The 22,300-nt window shown below is 35.9% G+C and overlaps 1 protein-coding gene across 2 annotated transcripts in view; it reads left to right on the forward strand.

The window, feature by feature from the left end:
• The first annotated feature begins 3,413 nt into the window (after positions 1-3,413).
• Positions 3,414-22,300, forward strand: part of LOC149564975 (putative pectin methylesterase CGR3) — a 37,336-nt gene continuing 18,449 nt past the window's right edge. Inside the window, exons 1-5 of one of the 2 annotated variants that reach the window (XM_089818515.1) lie at positions 3,414-3,538; positions 8,801-8,978; positions 9,120-9,159; positions 9,508-9,564; positions 21,156-21,536. In XM_089818515.1, coding sequence (XP_089674641.1) covers positions 8,853-8,978; positions 9,120-9,159; positions 9,508-9,564; positions 21,156-21,536 — 604 coding nt within the window. In that variant the 5' untranslated portion in view covers positions 3,414-3,538; positions 8,801-8,852. The remainder of the gene's footprint in view (positions 3,539-8,800; positions 8,979-9,119; positions 9,160-9,507; positions 9,565-21,155; positions 21,537-22,300) is intronic. The other variant, XM_089818516.1, reaches the window with a different exon arrangement.

Raw genomic sequence — 22,300 nt, forward strand, 5'->3', positions numbered from 1 at the left:
GATAAATGGTGGTCCTTAAGGATTCTTCTAGGTTTTATGAGGTTTGCATCAAGTTAACCTTTGTCTCCATTTTTTTTCATTATTATAGATAAAGGTCTCAGATGTCTCACTAGTAGTAAGTGGAAAAAATACTTGTGGCTGAGGGTAAAGATTGCACCTGGAATCAAGTATTTTTATCATCTACAATTTGCTGGCGACACTCTACTAATGGGAGAAGCATATATGAGAGAAAAAATAGCATTAAAATCAACCTTGTGCACTTATTACTAGTACTACAAACAATCTATTTAGTGGGAGAAATAATATATTTTCTTCTTCAACACGTGTCTAGATAAATAAAGAGCAATCTCAAGGATCCTATAAGTAAAGATAGGAACCTTACCATATAAGTTTATTGGCATACCCCTATTTAAAGGGACAAGGAAGTCATTTGTCTATAATAATATTATGGATCAATGTAGGAAAAAGTTATAAGAGTGGAAGAGTAGATGGTTGTCTTCAATAGGGAAAAATCTAATGCTAAAATCTTTTGTTTATGCTATTCAATGTCATGCTTAAATCATCAAGGCTATAGGAATATGAATGAGAAGGCTTACGTGGAATGAAAGCTAAGATTAGGATAAAATCTCACTATTATTGTTGGAAAAACTATCAACACGAGGGGTAGGGGTCACAAGATTCAAGAATTGGTAGCTAATGAATAAAGCTATATGGACAAAGCTGATTTGGAATATGTACTAGAATCCAAGGAAAAAATGGGCAAAAAATCTTATAAAAGCGTATTTGGATATTCAAGAAAGACACATAATTTTAGCTCTTTAGAATTCTCTGAGTGGATTATCTATTTGGAATTTTATGTTTTCATGTAGATCACTAATCATGAATCATATATATTAGCTTATTGGAGATGATAAGAGGGCAATTTTTTGGTGCAACCCATCAGATGCACATAAAATATTGAGTGAAGATGTTATATATAGAGAAATATAATGAATATAGAGCATGATACAGGGAAACGGGGTTAAATCTTTCATGGAAATGAGATGAATGAATGGAGTGAATATTTGGGAGTGCAAATCACCATCTAGTTTATCTTTATCCAAAGAAGATCCAAGTATATTGGTTACAATTTCTAATAAGATACCTATTATATGCTTAGTGTAGAAAGATGATTTGGTTTGGTGTGGCTCTTAGAAGGGGCATTACTTGGTGAAACTTGAATGCTAAATTTTGGAAAATGCTACAAGGGAGGAAGCATGGATAACCAATCTTTATTGGAATATTGTTTTCCAAAGGTGGGGCCCTTATCGTGGTTAGCTTTGAAGTGACACATTTTATCATGGGAAAGGCCCATGAGGCTGGGTTCCAAAAGCACTCTTAAGTGTATATTTTGTGACAATTAGGATAGGGCACTTGATCACATAGTACTTAGCGGTGAATATTCAAATAAGTGCTAGAGGTTTATTCAAGATTTTTTTTTTTTGGATCACTCCAGTGCCTTAGACTATCAAAGTTTTGTTTCAAAGCTGGGGCAAAACTTTTGAAGACTCCACTTTTTCTAGCATATGACAAATTTTTCCTTCTATGGTAGTATGAGAACTTTGGCAAGAACATAATATGAGAGTTTTTTTTTTTTTTTTTTTTTAAATTTAAATTTAAAGGATGAGAGAGAGGTTTTGTAGAGGATTCAAATTCATCTTGATATATGAAAACTAGTAAATGGTGTTGCTCAAAAAAATAATTTGAGAGACCCCCCTTCACTCAAAGAGAGAATCTAATGCAAGTTCATCAGTCTTTGCTAAAATTCAAGGTCGTTAATGGGCTCCATGGGCTTAATTCGTCTATGACAATCACGGATGTGAAGTGGGATCCCTTTGCAGATGTATGGATCAAAGTCAATTTTGATAGTGCTCTCAAGGGGAATCTAAGTCCTTCTAGAGTAGGCTTTGTAACAAGAGATTCTATAAGTAACATCATTACATTTGGGGGCAACAAATTATAGGATGAGACAAACAATATGGAGGAAGCCCAAGCAACATTTGAAGGTGTCTTAATGGTGAACATACACAATTGGATTTGATAAGATCCATTTGGAATGTGACTCAATGATCATTATAAATACTCTAAAGAAGAGAAATACATTACCATGAAACATTAATAAATATATTTTACCCACATATAAACTTTGGACCACATTTAAAAACTTGAGAATTACTTATGTGTAAAGATCGAGTAATGAAACAATTTCAAAATGGGCAACACTATTTAATAATGATAATCCATCATACTCTTGGATAATATTTGATGATCTATTGTGGGATAAAATCCTATAAAAGTACATTAGTTATTCAAGCATCTTAACATTATCTTGTAAAGCAAAAAATGATGTGACATGTGAGACACTGGCCATTTAATTTGGAGTAAGTATTTCCAAGCTCCTCACCTTTAGAGGACTAATGGTGGGCTCATTCTCTCCAAAGTTTTCTATAAAAATAGAATTGTGTGAGTCGATAGAGGTTGGTAACATGGAGGTAAATTTTACTATTCCCACAACCAAGTAGCAATTACCTTTCATAAGGGAGATATCAAAGAGATTGGAAATTGTTAATAAAATTTATGACTTCATTTTTATAGATTTTGGATCTTATGGAATTCTCAAAATGGAGCACAAATATTGGGTTAGTGTCGATATTGTGGCATAATTTTTGGCTCGGGGCTTTGAGTTTGGTACCAAGGCAGAGGTGTAATGGGTGGTTCAAGAATGTGTTGCAAATGAGTGGGTGGAAGGACTAAATGCATTGATGAAATTTGTCTTTCCAAGGAAGGTAATTCAGGATGATGAGGGTTTCTAGTGTGCAATGGAGCCAAGGGGATGACCTTAAACTATTTATAACTTAGACCTCAAAAGGCTCAAGGAAGGACTGCAAGTCAAAAGTGAAGGTTGGGTGGAAATGTTCATTGGAATATTCATAGGAGTGAGACCATGACATATTGAAGGAGAGGCAAAGAAGAGGGAAGAGACTTCTACATCTTCCTTTGAGCTCTCATATTTGTTGATTAATGACCCAATGATAGTGGATGTTATAGACACAAAGAAAACATGCCTAATCTTTCAAATTCAAATTCCAGCTTAGAGGGACATTTCCTATTTGTAATAGGAATGGCATGATAGATAATCCACAACGAAGGTGGTTTTGATAATAATTGTAATGTAAAACTTCATTATACCATATTAATAAAATCATACATTAATAAAAAAAATCTCAATACTTCCATCTAGAGGAGAAAGAAGATGTTAACATCACGAAATGAATAATTTAATGTCTGCAAACTGTTGTCGGAACCCACATCCGTAGGCCCCGCCTTCCCTCAGTACAATTCCTTACAAATTCGAGTATCAAGCATAAAACTTTGGGTTCCGCCAAACACTGTGGAGGAGAAACCAGTCAGTTGTAGTTGTAGTTGCAGCTGCAGCAGAAGGGCAAGACTGTGTATATGCGCTCGTAAATTTCAGATCTCTTCGCCTCTTCTCCTCCAGGTAAAGATCCCACGTTAAATCTATTCGATCCGCATCTCATACGCTAATCTCGGAACCCATTAGTTTAGTTTTCCATGCCAGTTTTTTTGCTGGAAAATGGAGCAAAATTTTATAAGATCTGATATTTAATGATAATTACTGGGAAAGGAAGTGATAGAATATGTTCTGGTGAACTAAATATTTGCTAAATTGGTCTTTTTGTTTCTTTCTACACGAGTTGATTTGTTATGGCAATGGCATTATGTGAAATTCGACCAGGATATGCATTATTTATGAACAGTAAAACTATTGGGTTTTCAGATCTGGACTGTGTAGTAGATATTGAGACGTGGAATAAATTGATGCACATAGATTGTGAAATAGAGGAGCTCAGTCGAGTGTCCTCTCCGTTAATTTCTTATATTATTTCCATAGTGAATCTTGGATGGCCTTTAAAATGCTTTGAGGCAAGCCTTTGCCAGTGACGGCACTTTTAAGATCTATAAAGACGGCTTAATATTTGATTCTGGGTCTACATGTCGCAGATGTAGTTGCATTTGACATGGCGTGGGCTAGTCTCTGATGACATTGTTAGGATGTTGTAACTATGGTTTAACACTTGTAAATATGTGTTACGCTTGAATGCAAGATATAATTGTCACGCGTCAACCTTGCCACAGATTGGCTGCAATTCTGGGCCATCTTCTAAATGTACGAAGAATTATGCTTAATTGCAAGCTGTAATTGTTACAGCAAAAGACGGACTCATGCCGGTTGGAATTCCTGGTCTTCTAATGGAGTTGTGAAGGATTATGCTGGCATGTGAGCTATAAATTTTATACCACAATTTCGTCACATGTTGGCCGGAATTATGGGCCACTTTTAAAAGGTGAGGAGGGTTTTGAACCTTGGTTAGGCTTATACTAATGCCCTTCATAATTATCACACGACAATCTCGTCAACGCTAACGTGCTTCCTCACTATTGCTTAGTCTGATAATGAGTGTGAAATAAAAGGGATGTAGGGGTGCAGATAATTGAAGCCCAAAGGTTGCATTTCTGTTTTTGTGATCTAGAATTATTGTATTCACAGTGGCTCAACGAAGCCTCAGAATTGAACCATTGGCCCCTTAGGACACATTCTTGGAGTTTACCATATGTTTAATAATTTATTTAGCCTAGTGAGTGTCGTGCGATTTCATGAGCTGTTTAGGATTCGTAAACATGCCTCATGCGTAAATATACTAAATGGCAGCTGCAGCACAACTTTGGCACAACACCTGATGAAGTTTTGGGACGTAGGGGGTGTGGCAAGGCGGATGGGGACAAGGGAGGGAGTGCAGGGGCGCGTTTGTTCCAATTCATACTCTTATGAGTGCTCACAGACAATGCCATTACATACCTGGAACTGAGGTTGTACTTCAGTTTTCATGTATTTTTGGTGGCTTAAACATTCTCGGATCCTGTTGCCATGGACTCCATGGTAGACAATAATTTTGATAACGAACTTTCAAATGTCGGGGCTTAAATACCAGCACACCCTTATTAAGAGGAACCTTCGAAGAAAATCTTCAGAAGGAGATACTCATACACACTGGTAACTGTCAGCAACAGTAAAACTCCAATTGTCTTGCGTCTGTAGTCCCAGCTAGATGGTTTGGCAGTGAACTGTTGATTTAGAGCTGCACCCATCTGATGCTACTGTAAACTTAGATCTATATCTTGACTGCTGTTGTTTTTTGCTTTGATTTATATAATACAGGATGATCTCAGTTTGGAGATTTTTTGTTTCCTTTGCTATTTGTGTGAAAAACAAGGTAAAAGGTCCATAAATGAAGAGGGGGGCTCTTTACATCAATTCCTTACTCCTGAGCAGAAGAGCTGACTCATCCTTCAGAATTTTATGTGAAGTCAACTCCTCCACTTCCTTTTAAACTGAGCAGCATTTTGGAAGTGAGCTGCTTATTTATTTGCTGGATCGCTATGGGGATTGATGGTTATGTCTAGAATTGCAGATGTATTCCCACACATTTCAAGTAGATATCTGCTGCTTCAGCTTTGCGTGGTGTAATTATGTTGACATCGACCTATGTTAGCCCAAGCCAATGTATGTGCTATGCCTGTTGGGATTGAATCCAAGTTTGTGGCAAAATGTGTACAACTTACTTTTAGGCCACTACCACTTTCCTTTTCTGTTATTGTTTATGCTGCATGCCATAGACTAAGCATGTAACTCAATACAGAGATTCTTTTTAAAATGAGTCCATATTCAAAATACCGAATGGGGCCATCTTAATGTAATAGACATATACATGCTTTGGATCCTTTTTTAAGAGAGTGTGCTTGATACAGAGAAAGGCAGATTATATATGAAACTATATTAAAATAATCAGAGATTTACAAGATGATGTTCAAACAATACACAGTGCTTTCTGATATAGATGCTAAATATGTATATGTGTGATGGTTTACATCTTTTCAGTATTTACTATTATCTAGATCCTAGGATGTGTAATTCATAATAAATAGGTTCTTAACAGCACCTACCTATAGAAGTAGAGTTCACTCTTAAAATATTTTGAATTAACTCACAAAATGTACTGTTTTAATATTGGACACAAGAAAGAATTCACATAGTTCTTTCTAGCATTTGCTTGCAATTTTGATGATGTTCATTGCAGAGGTGATATCCCTCTATGCAGCACGGGTGTGTATAAATGATCATGGCTACAATAAGGGAAGTATCTTTGTTTTGTATGATTTGGCTGAGAAGCAAATGTTTCAATGCCATCATTCTCTTTAGCTGCTGTTATGATTTCTATTTTTTCTATAATGGATCCCATTTGGTCATATATATCACCCAGGCACAATTAACTTTTATCTGCAGACTTCATCTTATTCATTCTGAGCTTGGTGAAACTCAGAAGATAATCCACATGAACTCAGCAACCATCATTCAAGACCAATAGTTTGACTTATGCATTTGAATGTGACTGCCTCCATACATTCCAAATGGTGTTGATGACCATAGTGCTCAATGCTTCTTACGAATTCACAAAGTGTCTCAAGACAGCTTTTTGTGTGCTGTGAATTAAGTATCAACAACCTAATATGGTGGAAAAATGTTCAAACAAAAAAAAACAATTGATGATATCGTTAAAGTTTTATGGCAAACTCAAAATGAATCAAAAGGCAAACATGAAAATTTATACATTTACCTTTAGCAGCTTCAACTTGGAGTCTCCAAAGATGGGTTGTGGTATGATGATTTATCACAAATATTTCAATCTCCTTTACCCCAATGCAAATTTCTTTGATCTACTTGATTTGAGTGTCAATTATCTAAATGACCAAGTTAAGTGAGTGCATGGCATATGGTTTCCAAAAAATATGCTTGCAGTTTGCCCCCATTAATGAACCTATTGGTTGTGCAATTTTTTTTTTCTGGGTTGTGCATGATGATTTGGACAATGTTTTGAACTCCCACCATCATAGTCACCTTTGAAGATGTTGACATTAAGGTTGCAACTTACACTTGCCTTCTTGCATTCAATTGCCTCAAAATATTTCCATTTTAGTGCACATTGATTGAACTTAATTATTTGCTTTTGTACTCTTTCCATCCTTTGAAAATGATAGGGACTCGCATTTTGTTCTCCGAATATTTGATTAGCTATAGAAAAATGTATTTCCATTAATGTGGTGCACATCTTTTTATTGCAAGGACTTGTATAACTTTTGATGTCTAGCTAATGCCATTTCCATTTCTTGCCATTATTGGGATCTCAGAAGATTCAAAGGAAGCCCATTGACATAATTGTAACACACAATGTGCTCATTTGCAAGATCTCTGGTGCCACTCCTACAATGCCCTTTCTAACAAGCATCTTCTTTGAGAAATAAAGTGGATACTGTCTTGGAAAGACAGTGTTGCAAGGAAAGGATTTTTGGAAACCACTATTGGAGAAGTAGAAGATGGATGGCGTTGCAGTGGGTTTATGTGATCCTTTGTTGGCTAAAGGATGTGATTTCCTTTTTCTCTCATGGTTGCACTATCTACTTATTTTAACTCTTTGATATAAGAAATAATTGAGTCCTTTGACAATCCACGTTTGTTTGGCCCTGATTTTGATTCCTTGGCTGAAATTAGTTTTAAGTTGACTATAGGAGCCTCCATACATGTTATGGCATTGATCACATTACCAAAGATACCCCCACCTTCTTGTTCGTGTGACACGTTGCCAAAGAGATAATGTTGGGTCGAATTTGAAAGTTTTTTTTTTTCTGTTCCTGGACCCTTCAAGTAGGCATAGCAGCCATTATCATGATTTAAAAATCCAATTGTTAATTTTTTTGAAAGAATAGCAACTGTAGGCTAGATTATGTAGAGAATTAAAAAATAACAATATAATTTAGTATACGTTAAAAAATGAATTACTATTTAGAAAACAAAAGTAGAGCACTCTAAAAGAAAGACATAGGAAACTTGGAAGAAAATCTTTAGAAGCTTATGAAAAAATTCAAAACTTACTTGGAACTGTGAATTCGCCATTTTGCATTTGCTCCCATGCAAATTTACATGCTTTTGCAATCCTTCAACGCTTAAAAAATCTAGCAACCCAACAATTTGTTTTGGAAATTTCCAGTGATAGGTACGAGTGTTCAAGATTTGTATTTTTTTAGGATACTTTTAAGGATTTTTTTTTAGTTTTTTCTTGTAGGCAGACTAGAGGAGAAATTGCCCCCTACCTGGGTGGGCTGGGTATGGGGGACGGGACAGGCCAATCTGGCAACATAGGTCATTTTCTTAATATGGATGTGTTTGACCCCTATCCTAATAGTGAAACAAATAAAAATTGAAAGAACAATTTTCCCTGTCATTGCATTGTTTTCCAACTGCCATGTTATCTAGTGTCAGCTATGGCTTTTTATCTATTTATGCTAATTGAGATTCAGGCAACTCTGGTGTGCTGCTTCATTGAATAACTAATGTTCTTTGGCTAATAATATGGTTATGCATTTACAATTATACTGTTTCTAAATACTAAACAGTAAATACCACTATTATGAAAAAAATAAATCAATCATAAAGTAGTGTCAATGAATTTAAGACACCATTTATGATAATTTTGTGGTATAAACTCTTTATATCTTCTTATGCAGTCTGTTAAAACGTCCTTAGCATGGTATATGATGTACATATTTGTCTCAGTAGATGTAAAATTGCAGTCTCCAGTAGTTGAAGAACATACCCTGTGCATAATAAGTTCTTTGGTTCAACCAGGTTTTGGTAATATCTTTTTACAGGCAAACTTCAGTCCAAGAGGATTAAAGCAATGTCTCGCAGGCCTGTAAATCCAATTGCTAGACGTTTTGCTGAGAGTGCAGTTACACCATCAAGCAGCCCTTCTCATCAGAAGGCTCGATCATCACCCATACTTTCACTTGGCTTAGTTATTCTGGTATGTATTTTTCATTATTTCACAGGCATCCAATATTAGATTATTTTATAACAGGATGGAAATTCAAAGAAAATGTCAATTTCTCTCATTCACAGTCTTGAATTCAGTATTTATATAAGAATAATATGTTTTGCTTTCCAGGGTGCATTTCTTCTTTTGGGCTATTCATACAGTGGTTCAGGTGTGGATTTTTCTTAAACCTAAATCATGGTGCTATCCCTTTAAGTATTTGTTGTACATTGTACTTTCTCGTTGTATTTTGGTTTAGCTAAGAGCCGCTTTTTTCTTGTATTCCAAGCTTGAAACACACAGTCAACTGTTAAATATCTTATTTATGAACATGTTGTCTAGAAGATCATGGTGATGAACAGTTAATTACATTACCATTTCATCTGCCTTGGAATTAATCTGATGTGTAAATTTCAGGTTGAATCTATATTGATTATAATTGGTTGTGGATGCCATCATTGAGTTTGAGAATAGTTTTGGAAAAAAAGCATCATGATCTCATTCATGGTTTTTATTTCAGGCTCGGCAAACAAAGGATATTCTAAAGAAGACGGAACTAGGGAAGCTTTGAGTAATGGTAAGCATAGTTGAATGATTAGATTTCTAGATTTTATGGAGTTGAATTTTTGGAAGATAATATTTTTGAAGTGAGCAGTGCTTGAGGTTTCTGACAGCTGGAAGGTTACTATTTAATAAACACTGTTGTTTACATTATTTTAACAATATATTTGCATAAAACTAGTAATTACAGTATTTTCATTGCTTTTCTACTGCTGAACCTTGATCGTATACAGAAAGAATTCAATTACAGAAGAAACAGGGGAAAGGGAAATAGTCCAACCAAACACATATGCCATAAAGATTCAGTTTAAAAAGCTGGGTAAAATTTAGCTTCATACATATTTAGAAAGTAACTATATTTGGGAAGGCTAGAAAATTCCTAGAATGAGAATCTTTCAAAGCATGGACCAACATACAAAGGTGAAGATCTAAACTGCAGAACAAACACCAACAATAAAGCATCCTTCTTTTCTTTTTTCTATAACTAAGGATGCATCTGCTCTCCCTTACCAGATAAATTGTTTGCAACTCTTATTTAAGAAGAATTGTGGCTCTTTGTTAATATTAAGTATCTTGGTATTCATTCTTTGCCATTACTTTTGTAATATGGTATCAAAACTTAGGTTTTGAAAGAATCTCCAGATCAGTGATAGGATTTATTATATGGAGCCATATGTTTATGTACACAGTTCTTTTGGTGAATTTTTATAATAAATTCGTAGTTGTTTTTACCTAAAATTCCCAAAGAATTTTCGGATGTTTTTTGGCAGATTTTCCTATCAAATTCATGGGTTTGTGTCCCATAAAGTTTTCACTGGCTTTGTGCTCAATATTGCATTATTCTTTGAATTAAAAAATGTGGATAATTGTGAATTCATGCAATCAGGTTTTTCCATTGAAATCATGCCAGTTTTATAGCAACTTGTGCATGTATTCTTAAAATCATGTCTTTTTTTCTCCCCTCGCGAGTCATGTGACAGATTACATTGTATTTTTGATGATTTTTATTAAAAATCGTAGTCCTGTGGCATATTTGAAGACATTAAATGATTATAGAGCAAATCACAATAGGTTTGAAGGATTTTTTTCTGCTTGTTTGATGCGTTTTTCCTCCCTTTATAGTACTTTTTGAGCACCATGTGTTTTTCCTCGATTTATAGTATTTTTTGGGCACCATGTGTTTTTTGGCAACCTTTAGGCTGGTGATAAGATTTACATTACTTTATTACCAATTTCTTTTCCAAGTTGTGGGTGTGCATCGGTGGGTAGGGTTTAGCTGATTTTCTAGAAGATATTTCTGCAATATTTGGATAAAATTCTGGTGTTTTTGCACCTAAGATCTAATTGGCTAGGGAACATTTTTTTTTATTTTCTTGAATTTTATCGCTGATGTATATATTTTCTTTTGACAAATTGTGGGTTTTACCTTGCTGGTAGGGTTCTGTTTCTTTTTGTAAGAATTTTTGAAATCTTTCAAAATCGTGAGATATTTGTTTTTTTTAGTGTTTTTTGGAGTATTGGGGTGATGGTGTCTTTGACCAACATCATGATGGAAGGTATCCAAAGGTTCACTATCAAAAGTTTCAACACTTAAAAAACGGAGGATGTGCACAATCATCAAATACCAGTGCCTTGATCATATTGTCCTCAGAATTGAGATTCGGCCAATGGCTGCAAGTGAAGACCAGTATAAGATTGACGAGTGTAATTGTGAAGCTATTATACTCATTAAATATTCCCTATGGAAAATCTTCTCCTAAATTTTGGAATCACCTTCAAGATCTATGTGAGAGATCAAATGAGGGGAGGGCCTCCTTCTTGAAGAATATTTTATTCTCAATCAGGATGGATGAGAAGATGTCTTTCTAAGCTCATATGTTGAAGATCAAAGCATTCATGATCAATTAGTAGCTATTGGTCACAATGGGAGAAGTTATGATCATAGCATTGAAAAACTTACCATGGTCTTATGGGCATTTCATATAAACACTCTAACATCATGTCTATTAGTGTCGATATGCAGTCTAGATGATTTGTGTAACAAACATTTGCAGCAGAATATAAATTTGATAGCAACAATGATTCATTGAGTTTGGAATAAGCCTTTGCAACCAAGGACAAAGGGAAAAATCAAGAGCCCTCAGAATAAAGGTCAAGGACAAAATGTAGATACTTAAAAAGACGTTTAAGACTATTGCATGTCATTATTGTGGTAAACATGGTCACATCAAGAAGCATTGAAGAAAGAGGTTGGCTGATAAAAAAATCAACTAGGGAGGGCTTCCACCAAAAGCCCATGTCATAGAAGATGTTGAGAAAAAGGAGTCCACTTTCTATGTTTTTATGGTCAAATGAGGCACAGATTACTTGAAGTCTTTTGCATGGTATATCAATTCTAGAACAACTAGACATTTTTAACCTAGCAAAGATTGGTTCATTGATTAAATGGCTTGCTTAGATTCAGTGATCTTTGGTGGTGATGAGTAGTACACATCGTACAATTATATATAATCTTTGGTGGTGATGAGGAGTATACATTGTACACAATCTCCTTAAAAGTGTTTCTTTAAGAGAACTTGAATTAACATACAAATCGTATAGTACCATGTAGCCTAAGTCATGGTGGCCACTACGATTCGGATAAAGGGGATGTGAAAAATGCATTTGTGATGTTTGGGATGATGAATGGTTGAACGCAAATCATCTAAAGGCAATAGCAAGTAGAACAAAATTAATTTTGCTCTAATGAATAACATACACAATGTTTATGAGCCACAAAATTTTGCAAAGGTGAAAAGTAAACTTGAATAAGAAATGACCATAGAAACCAAACATCAAAATCTTATGAGGAATAAGACTTGGGCTTTTTTAGATCTTCAACTTGGGAAGAAACCCATTAGTTGCAAATGGGTTAACAAATTCAAGTACAAAGTTGATGGTGTGCTTTAAAAAGTACGAAGCACCATTGTTGGCTAAAGGGTTCTGGTAGAGGACATACATTGATAATGAAGAGTCTTTGCTTCTACGACAAAGATCAACACCATCCATTTGTTTCTGGCCATGGGAATACAATTTTGCTAGAAAGTCCCTCAAATGGACAGCAAGAGCGCCTTCCGCAATGATGGCTTAGAGTAAAAAGTGTACATGAATCAACTTTGAGGATTTTAGGTTGTAGAGCATTAGATATGTAGACTAACAAAGCCTTCTATGGTTTGATACAGGCACCCAAGCAATTGTACATAAGGATCAATAGGTGTTTGGATGAACAAGGCTTTCTGTTGATGTTAGTTTTATACCACTACATAACATATAGCAATTGAATACCTGATATAGAATACCAAACACTCAATCCCTCTCTTGAAAAGTAAATACTCATGAAGAACATTTGAAAACTCCAAGGTTCCTTACACCTGTGGATACCAACTCAGTTATATTAATGTGATTTGCTAGTTAATCATGTAGGCTTGCTTACGTTGTTCTTTCAAGGATGTTAGACTTTTGCTGTGATGATGATGAAATCTAGCCTTGCAATGTATACTAGCGCTAAATGATGTTGATGGCGATGATGGAGGGTATATGTACCAACAATGCTCAAATTTTCTAACTCTCTTCTTGAATGAACTCCAACTACTAAACTACTTTCTGCTTTACTTCTCCTATGAATGGAAATTAGATTAGAAAATGGACGGGGATCAAATCTTATGAAAGCTTACCAGTGGCGCTGCCTCCATAGATGCAATGATTCAAGGGAAAAAATACTAGATTACCATGTAAGGCTTCTTAACAAGCCGCTAGGATGCTAGTGGCCTAGTTTATGGATCCCTATCATACATTCACTAATATCATGATACAACTATCCATCTATTCTTACTCTTGCTTAACAACTTCCTTGAAATAAAATCTACTTTAACAACTTCAATGGAATTTAACTTTAACTATTAGAAGTAGAAATCATGCAATAACACCAAGTGTTCTTAATCACCATGCAAGACACAACAATGATAAGAGAAGCAATATTGGTATTATCTAAGCAACAATTTTCTTCAACCCTTTACAAATGAGGGCAAATGGCCTTATATAGGGGCCAAAAATATAACCAACGATAGAGATTAAGAGGCAAAATCAACGATCCAGATCAAATCCCATAAACCCTAACTAGGGTTGCCACCCTATCGACCAATGAGAAGATGCCACCTCATCAATGGACCAATGAAAAAGAAAGAAAAGTGGCAACCAATGAGAAGGCACCAAAATGGTAGCCAATCATAATCAGACACCTATCCGACCCAAGAAGAAAGGAGAATTTGCCACTTGGGCTTACATCAAATGATCCTCTAATATAATTCTATCCTTTTCTTTCATCTTCTTAGCCAAGGCAATGAACTTGGCTAGCCTATCGTTAACTTCCTTTATGGGAAGGCAAGGCGCGTGCTTCATCTTGAGCTTAGTTGAATTCATCATGTTGCTCGCTGCTTGTAGTGTCTTCTCATGATCCTTCTCATATTCGATGAAGTTACTGAGGGAGGCAAGGATGCCCAAAAGCTTCTTCCTGATGGCAACCTTCCCCAACTCATCCAATCTCAACCCAAACTCTGTCTCACTGACATTCTCCTCTTTGATATCTTCAAAATCAAGTGCAATCCCAACATCGCTCATCATGGTTGAAATGGAAGTGTCAACGCTTGGGCTGTGCTGTGCAATCTCATTTCGTATCTCTTCGAGTATCCTCAATTTGATGGTCAAGGCAACATACCAAGACTCCACTGTACTCATTCCTCCATCCACCAACTTGTTTCTCTCCAAATATCTCTCTGGTAGCCCAATAACTACTCGTAGCTTGGGAATGGCTAAGTCCTTGATTGGAAGGAAATCCTTCCACTCCCCTTCAAATGTTTTGAATTTGTCTCTAATAGCCATCCATGACTTGAATGTTGAGATAAAGGAAGGCAAGAAATTTTGCCCATCTTGAATTATATCATTGATCCAATCTTTGATTTTGTGCAATTGAGCCGATATCTCTTCTATGTTGCTCCCACTGTCTTGCAGAAGGGCTACTTGATGCAATTGTTGGATAGGCTGGCAATCTCTCCAATTCTTGTTTTCGGCCTCCAACTTAACAATCCTCTTGTTTGTCATCCTCAACCTTTCTCTAATTGAAACCATGCTTTCTCGGATCTCCTCACACTCCATGTCATCCGTGATTCTTCCCATGTTATGCTTTACTATCTCATACTCCTAGGCCACAATCTCATCCATTCCCTTGCTAACCTTTGGTATAGCTATCTGAACTTTTCGGCGGCCCTCATTATCACTCCTGATTACCTTTGCCACCGTTTTTGCAATTTGTTTATGTTTATCACTATCTTCCTTTTCCACTAACTCTTGAATATCTTCAATTGTTTGGACAATCACCATCTTGCCTCTTGGCATAAGCATTTGCCTTAACCATAGTGGTGTAGTGCATCTCCCCAAATTTGGATTCGGTTTGACTAGCAAAGCATCACCAATGGCCTCAGGCACTTGGCTTATTTCCTCAGTAGCAATTGGCCTATCCTCTTCTTCACTAGTGATTGTCATATCATCTCCATGTTGGTTCTCCAAGAGACGAGAGTATTTGGTACTGTCCCTGTAACCACTTGATTCAGAATCAGAGCTCACCTCTATCGTGACCCTTTGTCCACTTGTATTAACCTCTTGGCTCCTAGCCTCAATTATGCTCTCCCTTGATGGTGCTACATATTGTCTCTTTGTTGGAGGCTCCCGATGTTCTTTGCTTTTCTCAACCTCCAAATTTCTCTTCTTGGTCTTAACTGCTCTTTGTTGCTGGCTACTGCCCCCACCTTTCTGTACGAATGACTCCGCTAGACCCTCTTCCTTCGGTTTCATCTTCTCATAAGCAAGGTGTACCTTCCGACTATGTAATTGCCTTAACTTCTCATTGTACAATGACTCAGTGTGTAGATCAACTGTCCCTGTAACTGCCTCTAAGGAAGGATCCTGATGATCATCCCAATCCATTGGACCCAATTCTGTTCCATCCATTGTATCGTAATCTTCTCTTAGCACATTTTCATAATCTTCCAGCTGATCGGGAATATCAAGGCCTTTCCATTTGATTGCCATCATCATGCCCACTGACAACCTCGAGAAAGCTAGCTTCCTCACATGAAAGTCATCTTGTGCATTGGCCCAAAAATCTTCTATAGTAGGAATATGTTTGAATGTGTTTTCGTGAGGTGCCTTGATAAGACCATTAGGATCGAATCCTTGTTTTGCTCTATACCATCCTAGATAATACCGTTCTAACTCCTTTACAACTGCAAAGGCGACAGGATTGGGGCAAGTATCATTGCCTATTCCAAATGAGAAGGTAATCCCTGTCTTACCTTTAAGTTTCATCATCTTGTCATAATGCTCAAGTTGCTCGACAAACTCTATCAAAATTATTCTATCGGGTGGGAACCTTGGAAGTCTCTTGGGACAAACTGTACTTCCTGCCACTCTAATATATGTGAACTGCGGAAATTGGATGAACCAACTCCCATACTTCTTAACTTTTGCTTTTGCTTTCGATGAGAGCCTTCTAGCAGGTGTCCCTTGTAATATCCTTACCATCTTCATGGCAAAGGCGTCTTAAAACATCTTATAATCTTTGGTGTTGTGCAAATGAAGTTGTGGATAATACTCATGTACCGAACATTGCCCCAGCCCATTGCCAGTTACTCCTAAGGCTTTAAGTCTAGGATTTTCATATAGTCTTGCAATTAGATAGAAAAGGTAGGACCCCATGTAGAATTGCTTTTGAACTTGTATTGTCCTTAGTTGCAACTCTAAATTTTCACTTATAATTCTAGCCCAATCAAATTTTCTCTTTCCATTTTCAATTTCATCAATAAAATAGTACATCCAATTCTCGAATTGCATACCTTGAGCCACGCCCATGATTTGGCTGAGAAGCACAATAAGGTTGCCATACTCTGATTTGAGATTTGACTTGGTGAGCTTTGACGACTTGGTAACTCCCTTCTTGCCTTCGTGTAACCAATTTTGCTTTAGATGAATGAAGTAGGCATCCTAATTATCCTAAAAGAACTTGGTTGTTTGATCCATCATTACCACTGTCATGCCTTTATGTTGGGGAATATTGAATACTTCTTCGACCACTTGTTCGCTGACATTAGCCAATGCTCTCTTCCCTTCATAAAAAACGATAGACTTGGTCACAATATCAAATCGGGATGCACACTCCATCACCAATTCCGGACAAGGCAAGGTAGGAGGGAAATCCGCCGTGTGCACAATTCCGCTTTTGTAGATCTTCTTCACCATGGGGGATTGTCCTTCCTTCAATCTATCCTTCAACTGTACCATGTTCATAGTGCCGATATTGGTATCACTTATTCGCCTCATTTTCGCGAAGAAGGTTGTCTTAGGTATCATGTCTTCCTTGTCTTTTTTGGTATTCATTCCCTTTGGGTTCTTGCTTGTACTAACATCCACCATCCTAAACACTTATTTCTGCCTCTTCATTTTAAATGAGATGGACTACATTTATCAATCTCCAAACTTCTTTCTATCAATGGACTCTAGCGTATTTTTGCCTCTCCAAATGTTCTATCATGAAATCTACACTTATATGTCCCAACTTCAGCCTATCAATGGAGATGATGAAGGGGTGGATGAATAGTGCAAGAAGAAGATAAGGGAGACAAACCAAGCAAAAACAAGAAATTAAAACCAATCTTCACCTCTAAAAATGAATAAGAATCTTACCCTAAATCTGCCTTCTACCAACACTCGGGCCTCTTCAAGTTCAGATCTGATCTCAGAAAATGCAGTCCTCCTTGCAAATAATGAATCTCTATGAAAATCACAATTCACCAACCTTGTCTCTCTTGAAAATTCTTCAATATGCAAAACCAGATCTCATGCAAATTCTACCTCCTTTTGAAATTGAGACTTTCCAAGACAACCTTGCTGCCCTTTAACCAATTTCAGACCTTCAAAATCGCCCAACTAGGGCAAAAAAATAATCATCGCCCTGGGAAGAAATCACAATCCCCCCAAGCAAAAATCGCCAACCTCCAAAATTCTGCCCTCAAAATTGCACCTCTACTGCAAATTTGGGTCTGCACTTTAAAACTCTGCCATACTGCAAATTTCGGCCAACTAGGGCAGAAAATTGCCCTCTAAAAATCAGAATTGCTGCCTCCAAAATTCGCCCAGCTAGGGCAGAAAATTGCTCCTCTAAATCAGACCTGCTGCAAATTTGGGCCTTCAAACAAATTCATGTGCTCCACAAAATGGAAGAAGTTGGAATGAGAAATGAAAAGGAGCCTCTTCTTATACCGAACTTTTGCCTCCTTGAATAGGGCCTACCTGCATTGGAGGGAAATAAAATTAAATAAGGGGTTTAAATTAGCCAAATCCGAAATTACCCTAAGCCCTAAAATTGAAATTTAAAAAATAAGTCGTGTATGCCTCTAATATAGCTTTAAATCTTCTCCATTGTGGACCCAATAATTTACCTTGAATTACACACCTCGTAGGCCTTAAAATACATTGAATTTAACACACAAAGGGGGCCAAATTAAATTTCCAAATTATGAACACTCAGCCCAAAAATATGATTTTAATTTCAAATTCACCTCCTTTTAGAATTTTGAAATCTTCCTCTAGGCAATTTAATATCAACTTAATCAAATTTTACATTTCGATCCAATTTCAATTTTTTGCTATACAAGTTCAATTTGTAATTAAAATAAATTCTTATTTGGCAATTCATTTTCATTCAAAATTCAATTTCACCATCAAAAAAAATTCTTTTCACCATCAAAGTTTCTTTTAGATTTTCAAAACAACTAAGTCCACAAATTCATTTTGAAAATGCTCAAGCTTATACAATTATACCAAATTTTCAAAAATTCATTTAAGTCCAAAATTTGCAAATTTGTCCTGCCAGATATTATTTTAAACATCGAAAAAATGTTGTTGAATTCTGTTTGGCCCAAGGACAAAATTACATGTATTGGAAAATTAAGTTTAGCATCAGGTGAAGATAAACCGAATCCCTCCTAGAGACCAAGACGTCCAAGGTGTAAAATTACCAATTCGAAACCTCTAGACAATTCCAAAAATTCACTAAGGCAAACAAAGACTTACAACACCCGCGAAAATTGCCAAGGCCTACCTGAAAAAGGGGGGGTCCCCAATGTTTTGGGGCGATGGTGTGAAAACCTCACAACACTTTCAAAGAAGTCCTTTGTTTCCTCAACCTATATGTCAAAAGTGTAGGCAATGACACCATCCTTTTGGTTATTTATGTGGATGATATCATCATAACACGAAGTGAGGCACAATTGATTGAGAAAATCAAATGGAATTTGAGCAAGGCTTTTGACATGACAAACTTAGGCCTCCTACAGCATTGCCTAGGTGTAGAGGTTTAGCAAATAGGTGGTGGCATTTTCATTTCAGTCCAAATATGCTAGGAGTTTGCTAGGCAAGTTTAGAATGACAGATTGCAAGATCTCATCTACACCCATAGAGAAAGGGCTGAAGCTTTCGGAGAAAACAAACTCAAAGGTCATCAAGGAGTCAACATTTTAGGTAACTAGTGGGCAACCTTATCTATCTTACAACCACTGGACTCAACTTCAGCTAAACTGTGAGTTAGATTTCCAGATTCATGCCAACATCTGAGGTAGAAAATTGGATTGCAGTGAAAAGGATGTCAAAACTGCATAAATATTAAAAGTTATTTGTCCATAAAAATTTGACCTCCATGTCTTTTTCTTTTTATTGTTTCAAGCATCTTTGTAACTTGAAATGAGCTTTGAAGGTACAGTCTTTGAAAAAAAGAGATGTAGATAGAACAATGTTTTTGTTGAAGGGCAACATATTAAGTTTAAAATCCATCCTGCAGACCAGAAGACAAGACCATAAACTATGCACTGCTTTTATTGTTTTTCTTTGCCATAGTATGTGTATATCTGCTATGCCTCTAGGTCAAATTTCACTTCATCGAACTCAGAAAATTGGAAGCACATTTGATGTTTGTCTTTTTTTCTACACAACATAATTAATCATGCTGGTAATTCTTATCTTATGCTTTTCCTCTGAATCAATTTGAGTTGATGAAGGCCATTGCTACTAAAACATTTGTATTGGTGAATGCACAGTCACATAAACTCGTTTGGTGTTAAACTTGGTGGTAACATCTTTATGATATGATGAGTGTTGTTCTTAGAGGAGTTTTTCTTACATTGATGTGGTTTCTTTGTTAGAATCTGGGTTCGTGCTGGTTGATTGGATGTCCAATAAATACTTTGGGACTTAATTGTTTTTCATGGTAGTTGATTCCTTAGCATACCCCATCTTCTGAAGGTTTCAACTCTTCTCATCAAACAAAAATTGTGAAAAAATCAGACTTTTTTGTGCATAAATTGACTTCTGTATTTTTTTCTATTTTACTTTTAGAGGAACTGTATAACTTAAAATGACCTTTGAAGGCTGAGTAATTTTGGAGAAATGTAGATTGAATAGTGTTTTTTGTAAGGGCTGATGAACTTTTAGTGTCTAGAAGATAGTTTTCTTACATTCTCTCTGCATCTTAATATAAAGGCTTTTGTATATCCAGTTTTAAATGTGAAATAGTCTTAGAATGTCCAAGTTCTGACATTTCTTCCATGAAAGTTAGGACATTTGGTATGACATCAGACAACACATGCGACAGGAGTCTTATATATGTTAGTTACACAAGCATTTGACCATAGTTCCTTTTCAAAGTTTGTTTGTTTGTTTCTATTTTCTCGATTTTTATTTTTATTAATTGTCATTATTCTGCACTGATGGGAGTTATAATTTCTAAAAGATAATTTTCTTGTATTTTCCATGCATTATAAAAATGGTCCGAGGGCTGAAATTTCACAAATATAAAATTACATTTATGAAGTGATGCAGCTCAATTCAAAATACAAAAATGAAATACTTCAAAATGAAGAGAAGTATGTGAATATGTTTGTGATGTTCCTTAGGCCAAAAGTTTGTTAATGAAAGATATGAGAGGGCAGATGAATCCTGATGCCCCTAGGCACTGAAGCTTTGGAGTTTGAATAATGAAATGATCAATAAGTGAATTGGATGGATGGATGGATGAAATGGTGAGAAGAATGCCCTCTTTCAATACAATTTTTGCACATGTGAAAATAGGATAGGCTTCTTAGTCAATGGATACATTTGAAATAATATAATACATAACTGTGCACATGGAGTTTACTTAATGAGAGTGGTCTTACAGTTTACTAACACAAGTAGGCCCTATGTAAGGTTCACAATAAGAAAAAAGTAGCTCAAAAATGTATCACGTGCTAGTAATTCAGTAGAACCTATAGGAAAAGGTACAAGTAAGAATTCAGAATTACAATCTCCAACATAATAGAAGGGAGTATAAGTGTTAATTGCACTAGCATTTGTATAATGTCTCTTTTTGTGATTTGCTTGTTTCATTCAATTTTAAATTTATAAGCTATATGTTTGTACTAATTTGGTGAGATTGTTAATATTTTCTGTTCTACTGAAATTCTACATTCTTATAATTGTGTGCAGAGGAAGACATATCCTGTGGTTCAGAAGTCATAAAGGCTTTACCAATTCTGCGAGAAGTTTACGGGGAGAGTGCACACAAGGTGCTGCATGTAGGTCCTGAATCATGTGCTGTCACATCCAGACTGTTGAAGGAAGAGGACATTGAAGCTTGGGGAATTGACCCATTTGATATAATACCCCCACTAGACCATTCCTGCAAAAGTTTGATTCGCAAAGGTATTGTTCGAGTGGCTGATATCAAGTTTCCACTACCTTATAAAGCACAATCATTCTCCATTGTTCTTGTTTCGGATGCTCCAGACAGCTTGTCTCCAAAATACCTGAATAAGACACTTCCAGATCTTGCGCGAGTCTCAATAGATGGACTTGTTATGTTTGTTGGTAAGCATTTTAAACTCTGTAATGTGTAGGCTAGATATGAAATCCTTTCAAAATTATCTCCTGTTTATTTTATGTTTGTCATTTTAGTCATAATAGCATAATACTCAAAAAGCTTCCAGTTGATCGCAAATAACAGTGATTTGCTAGATTTTCTGTGCCATTTCTAGTGTTGCTCCTGACTATTTTAAAAAAGTGGTTTTGAGATTCTTTTATTCTTTGGACATATTTTAAATATACTTCTCATAAATTTTTACAAGTTCAATTTTTGACCTTAGGAAGGGTTTTTTTTTCAAAATAATAAAGGTTTAGTTAAAAGTTACAGTGCTGCTTCTCAAATGAAAGGCCATATTCCATGACAGAATGCCATACTATCTTTTAGAATCAACTTTTTATCATTACATAAACTCTCTTAGTTGAATAAACTAAAATATCTAGTCCTACTCACTTTTGTTTAGTTAGCCTTTTTTTCACTATGACTTCTTGTCTAATGTAATTATGTAAACTATTTTTGACATGAATAGCAAAAATAGTTTTTGTAATATTTATCTATTTTATTACCTTTTTAGGTTCTGAATTTCAGTTATGGTTTTCCTAGATTAAACCCAAGGAACTGAATTCTATTTACATATTTGCTGTTCTGTCAATGCCGTGTAAATGGAATCCTACTATGGTACCAGCTAATAGTTAACTAGTTGGAGTTTCATTTGGAAGTAAGGTTTTGTTCCAGTTGAATTTAATCTCTTCATATAGGCATGTTTTGGGCT

The sequence above is a fragment of the Cupressus sempervirens genome, chromosome 3, assembly GCF_028749045.1.
Source record: "Cupressus sempervirens isolate cs-2001-9-10 chromosome 3, ASM2874904v1, whole genome shotgun sequence".
In the NCBI taxonomy this organism is placed as follows: Eukaryota; Viridiplantae; Streptophyta; class Pinopsida; order Cupressales; family Cupressaceae; genus Cupressus; species Cupressus sempervirens.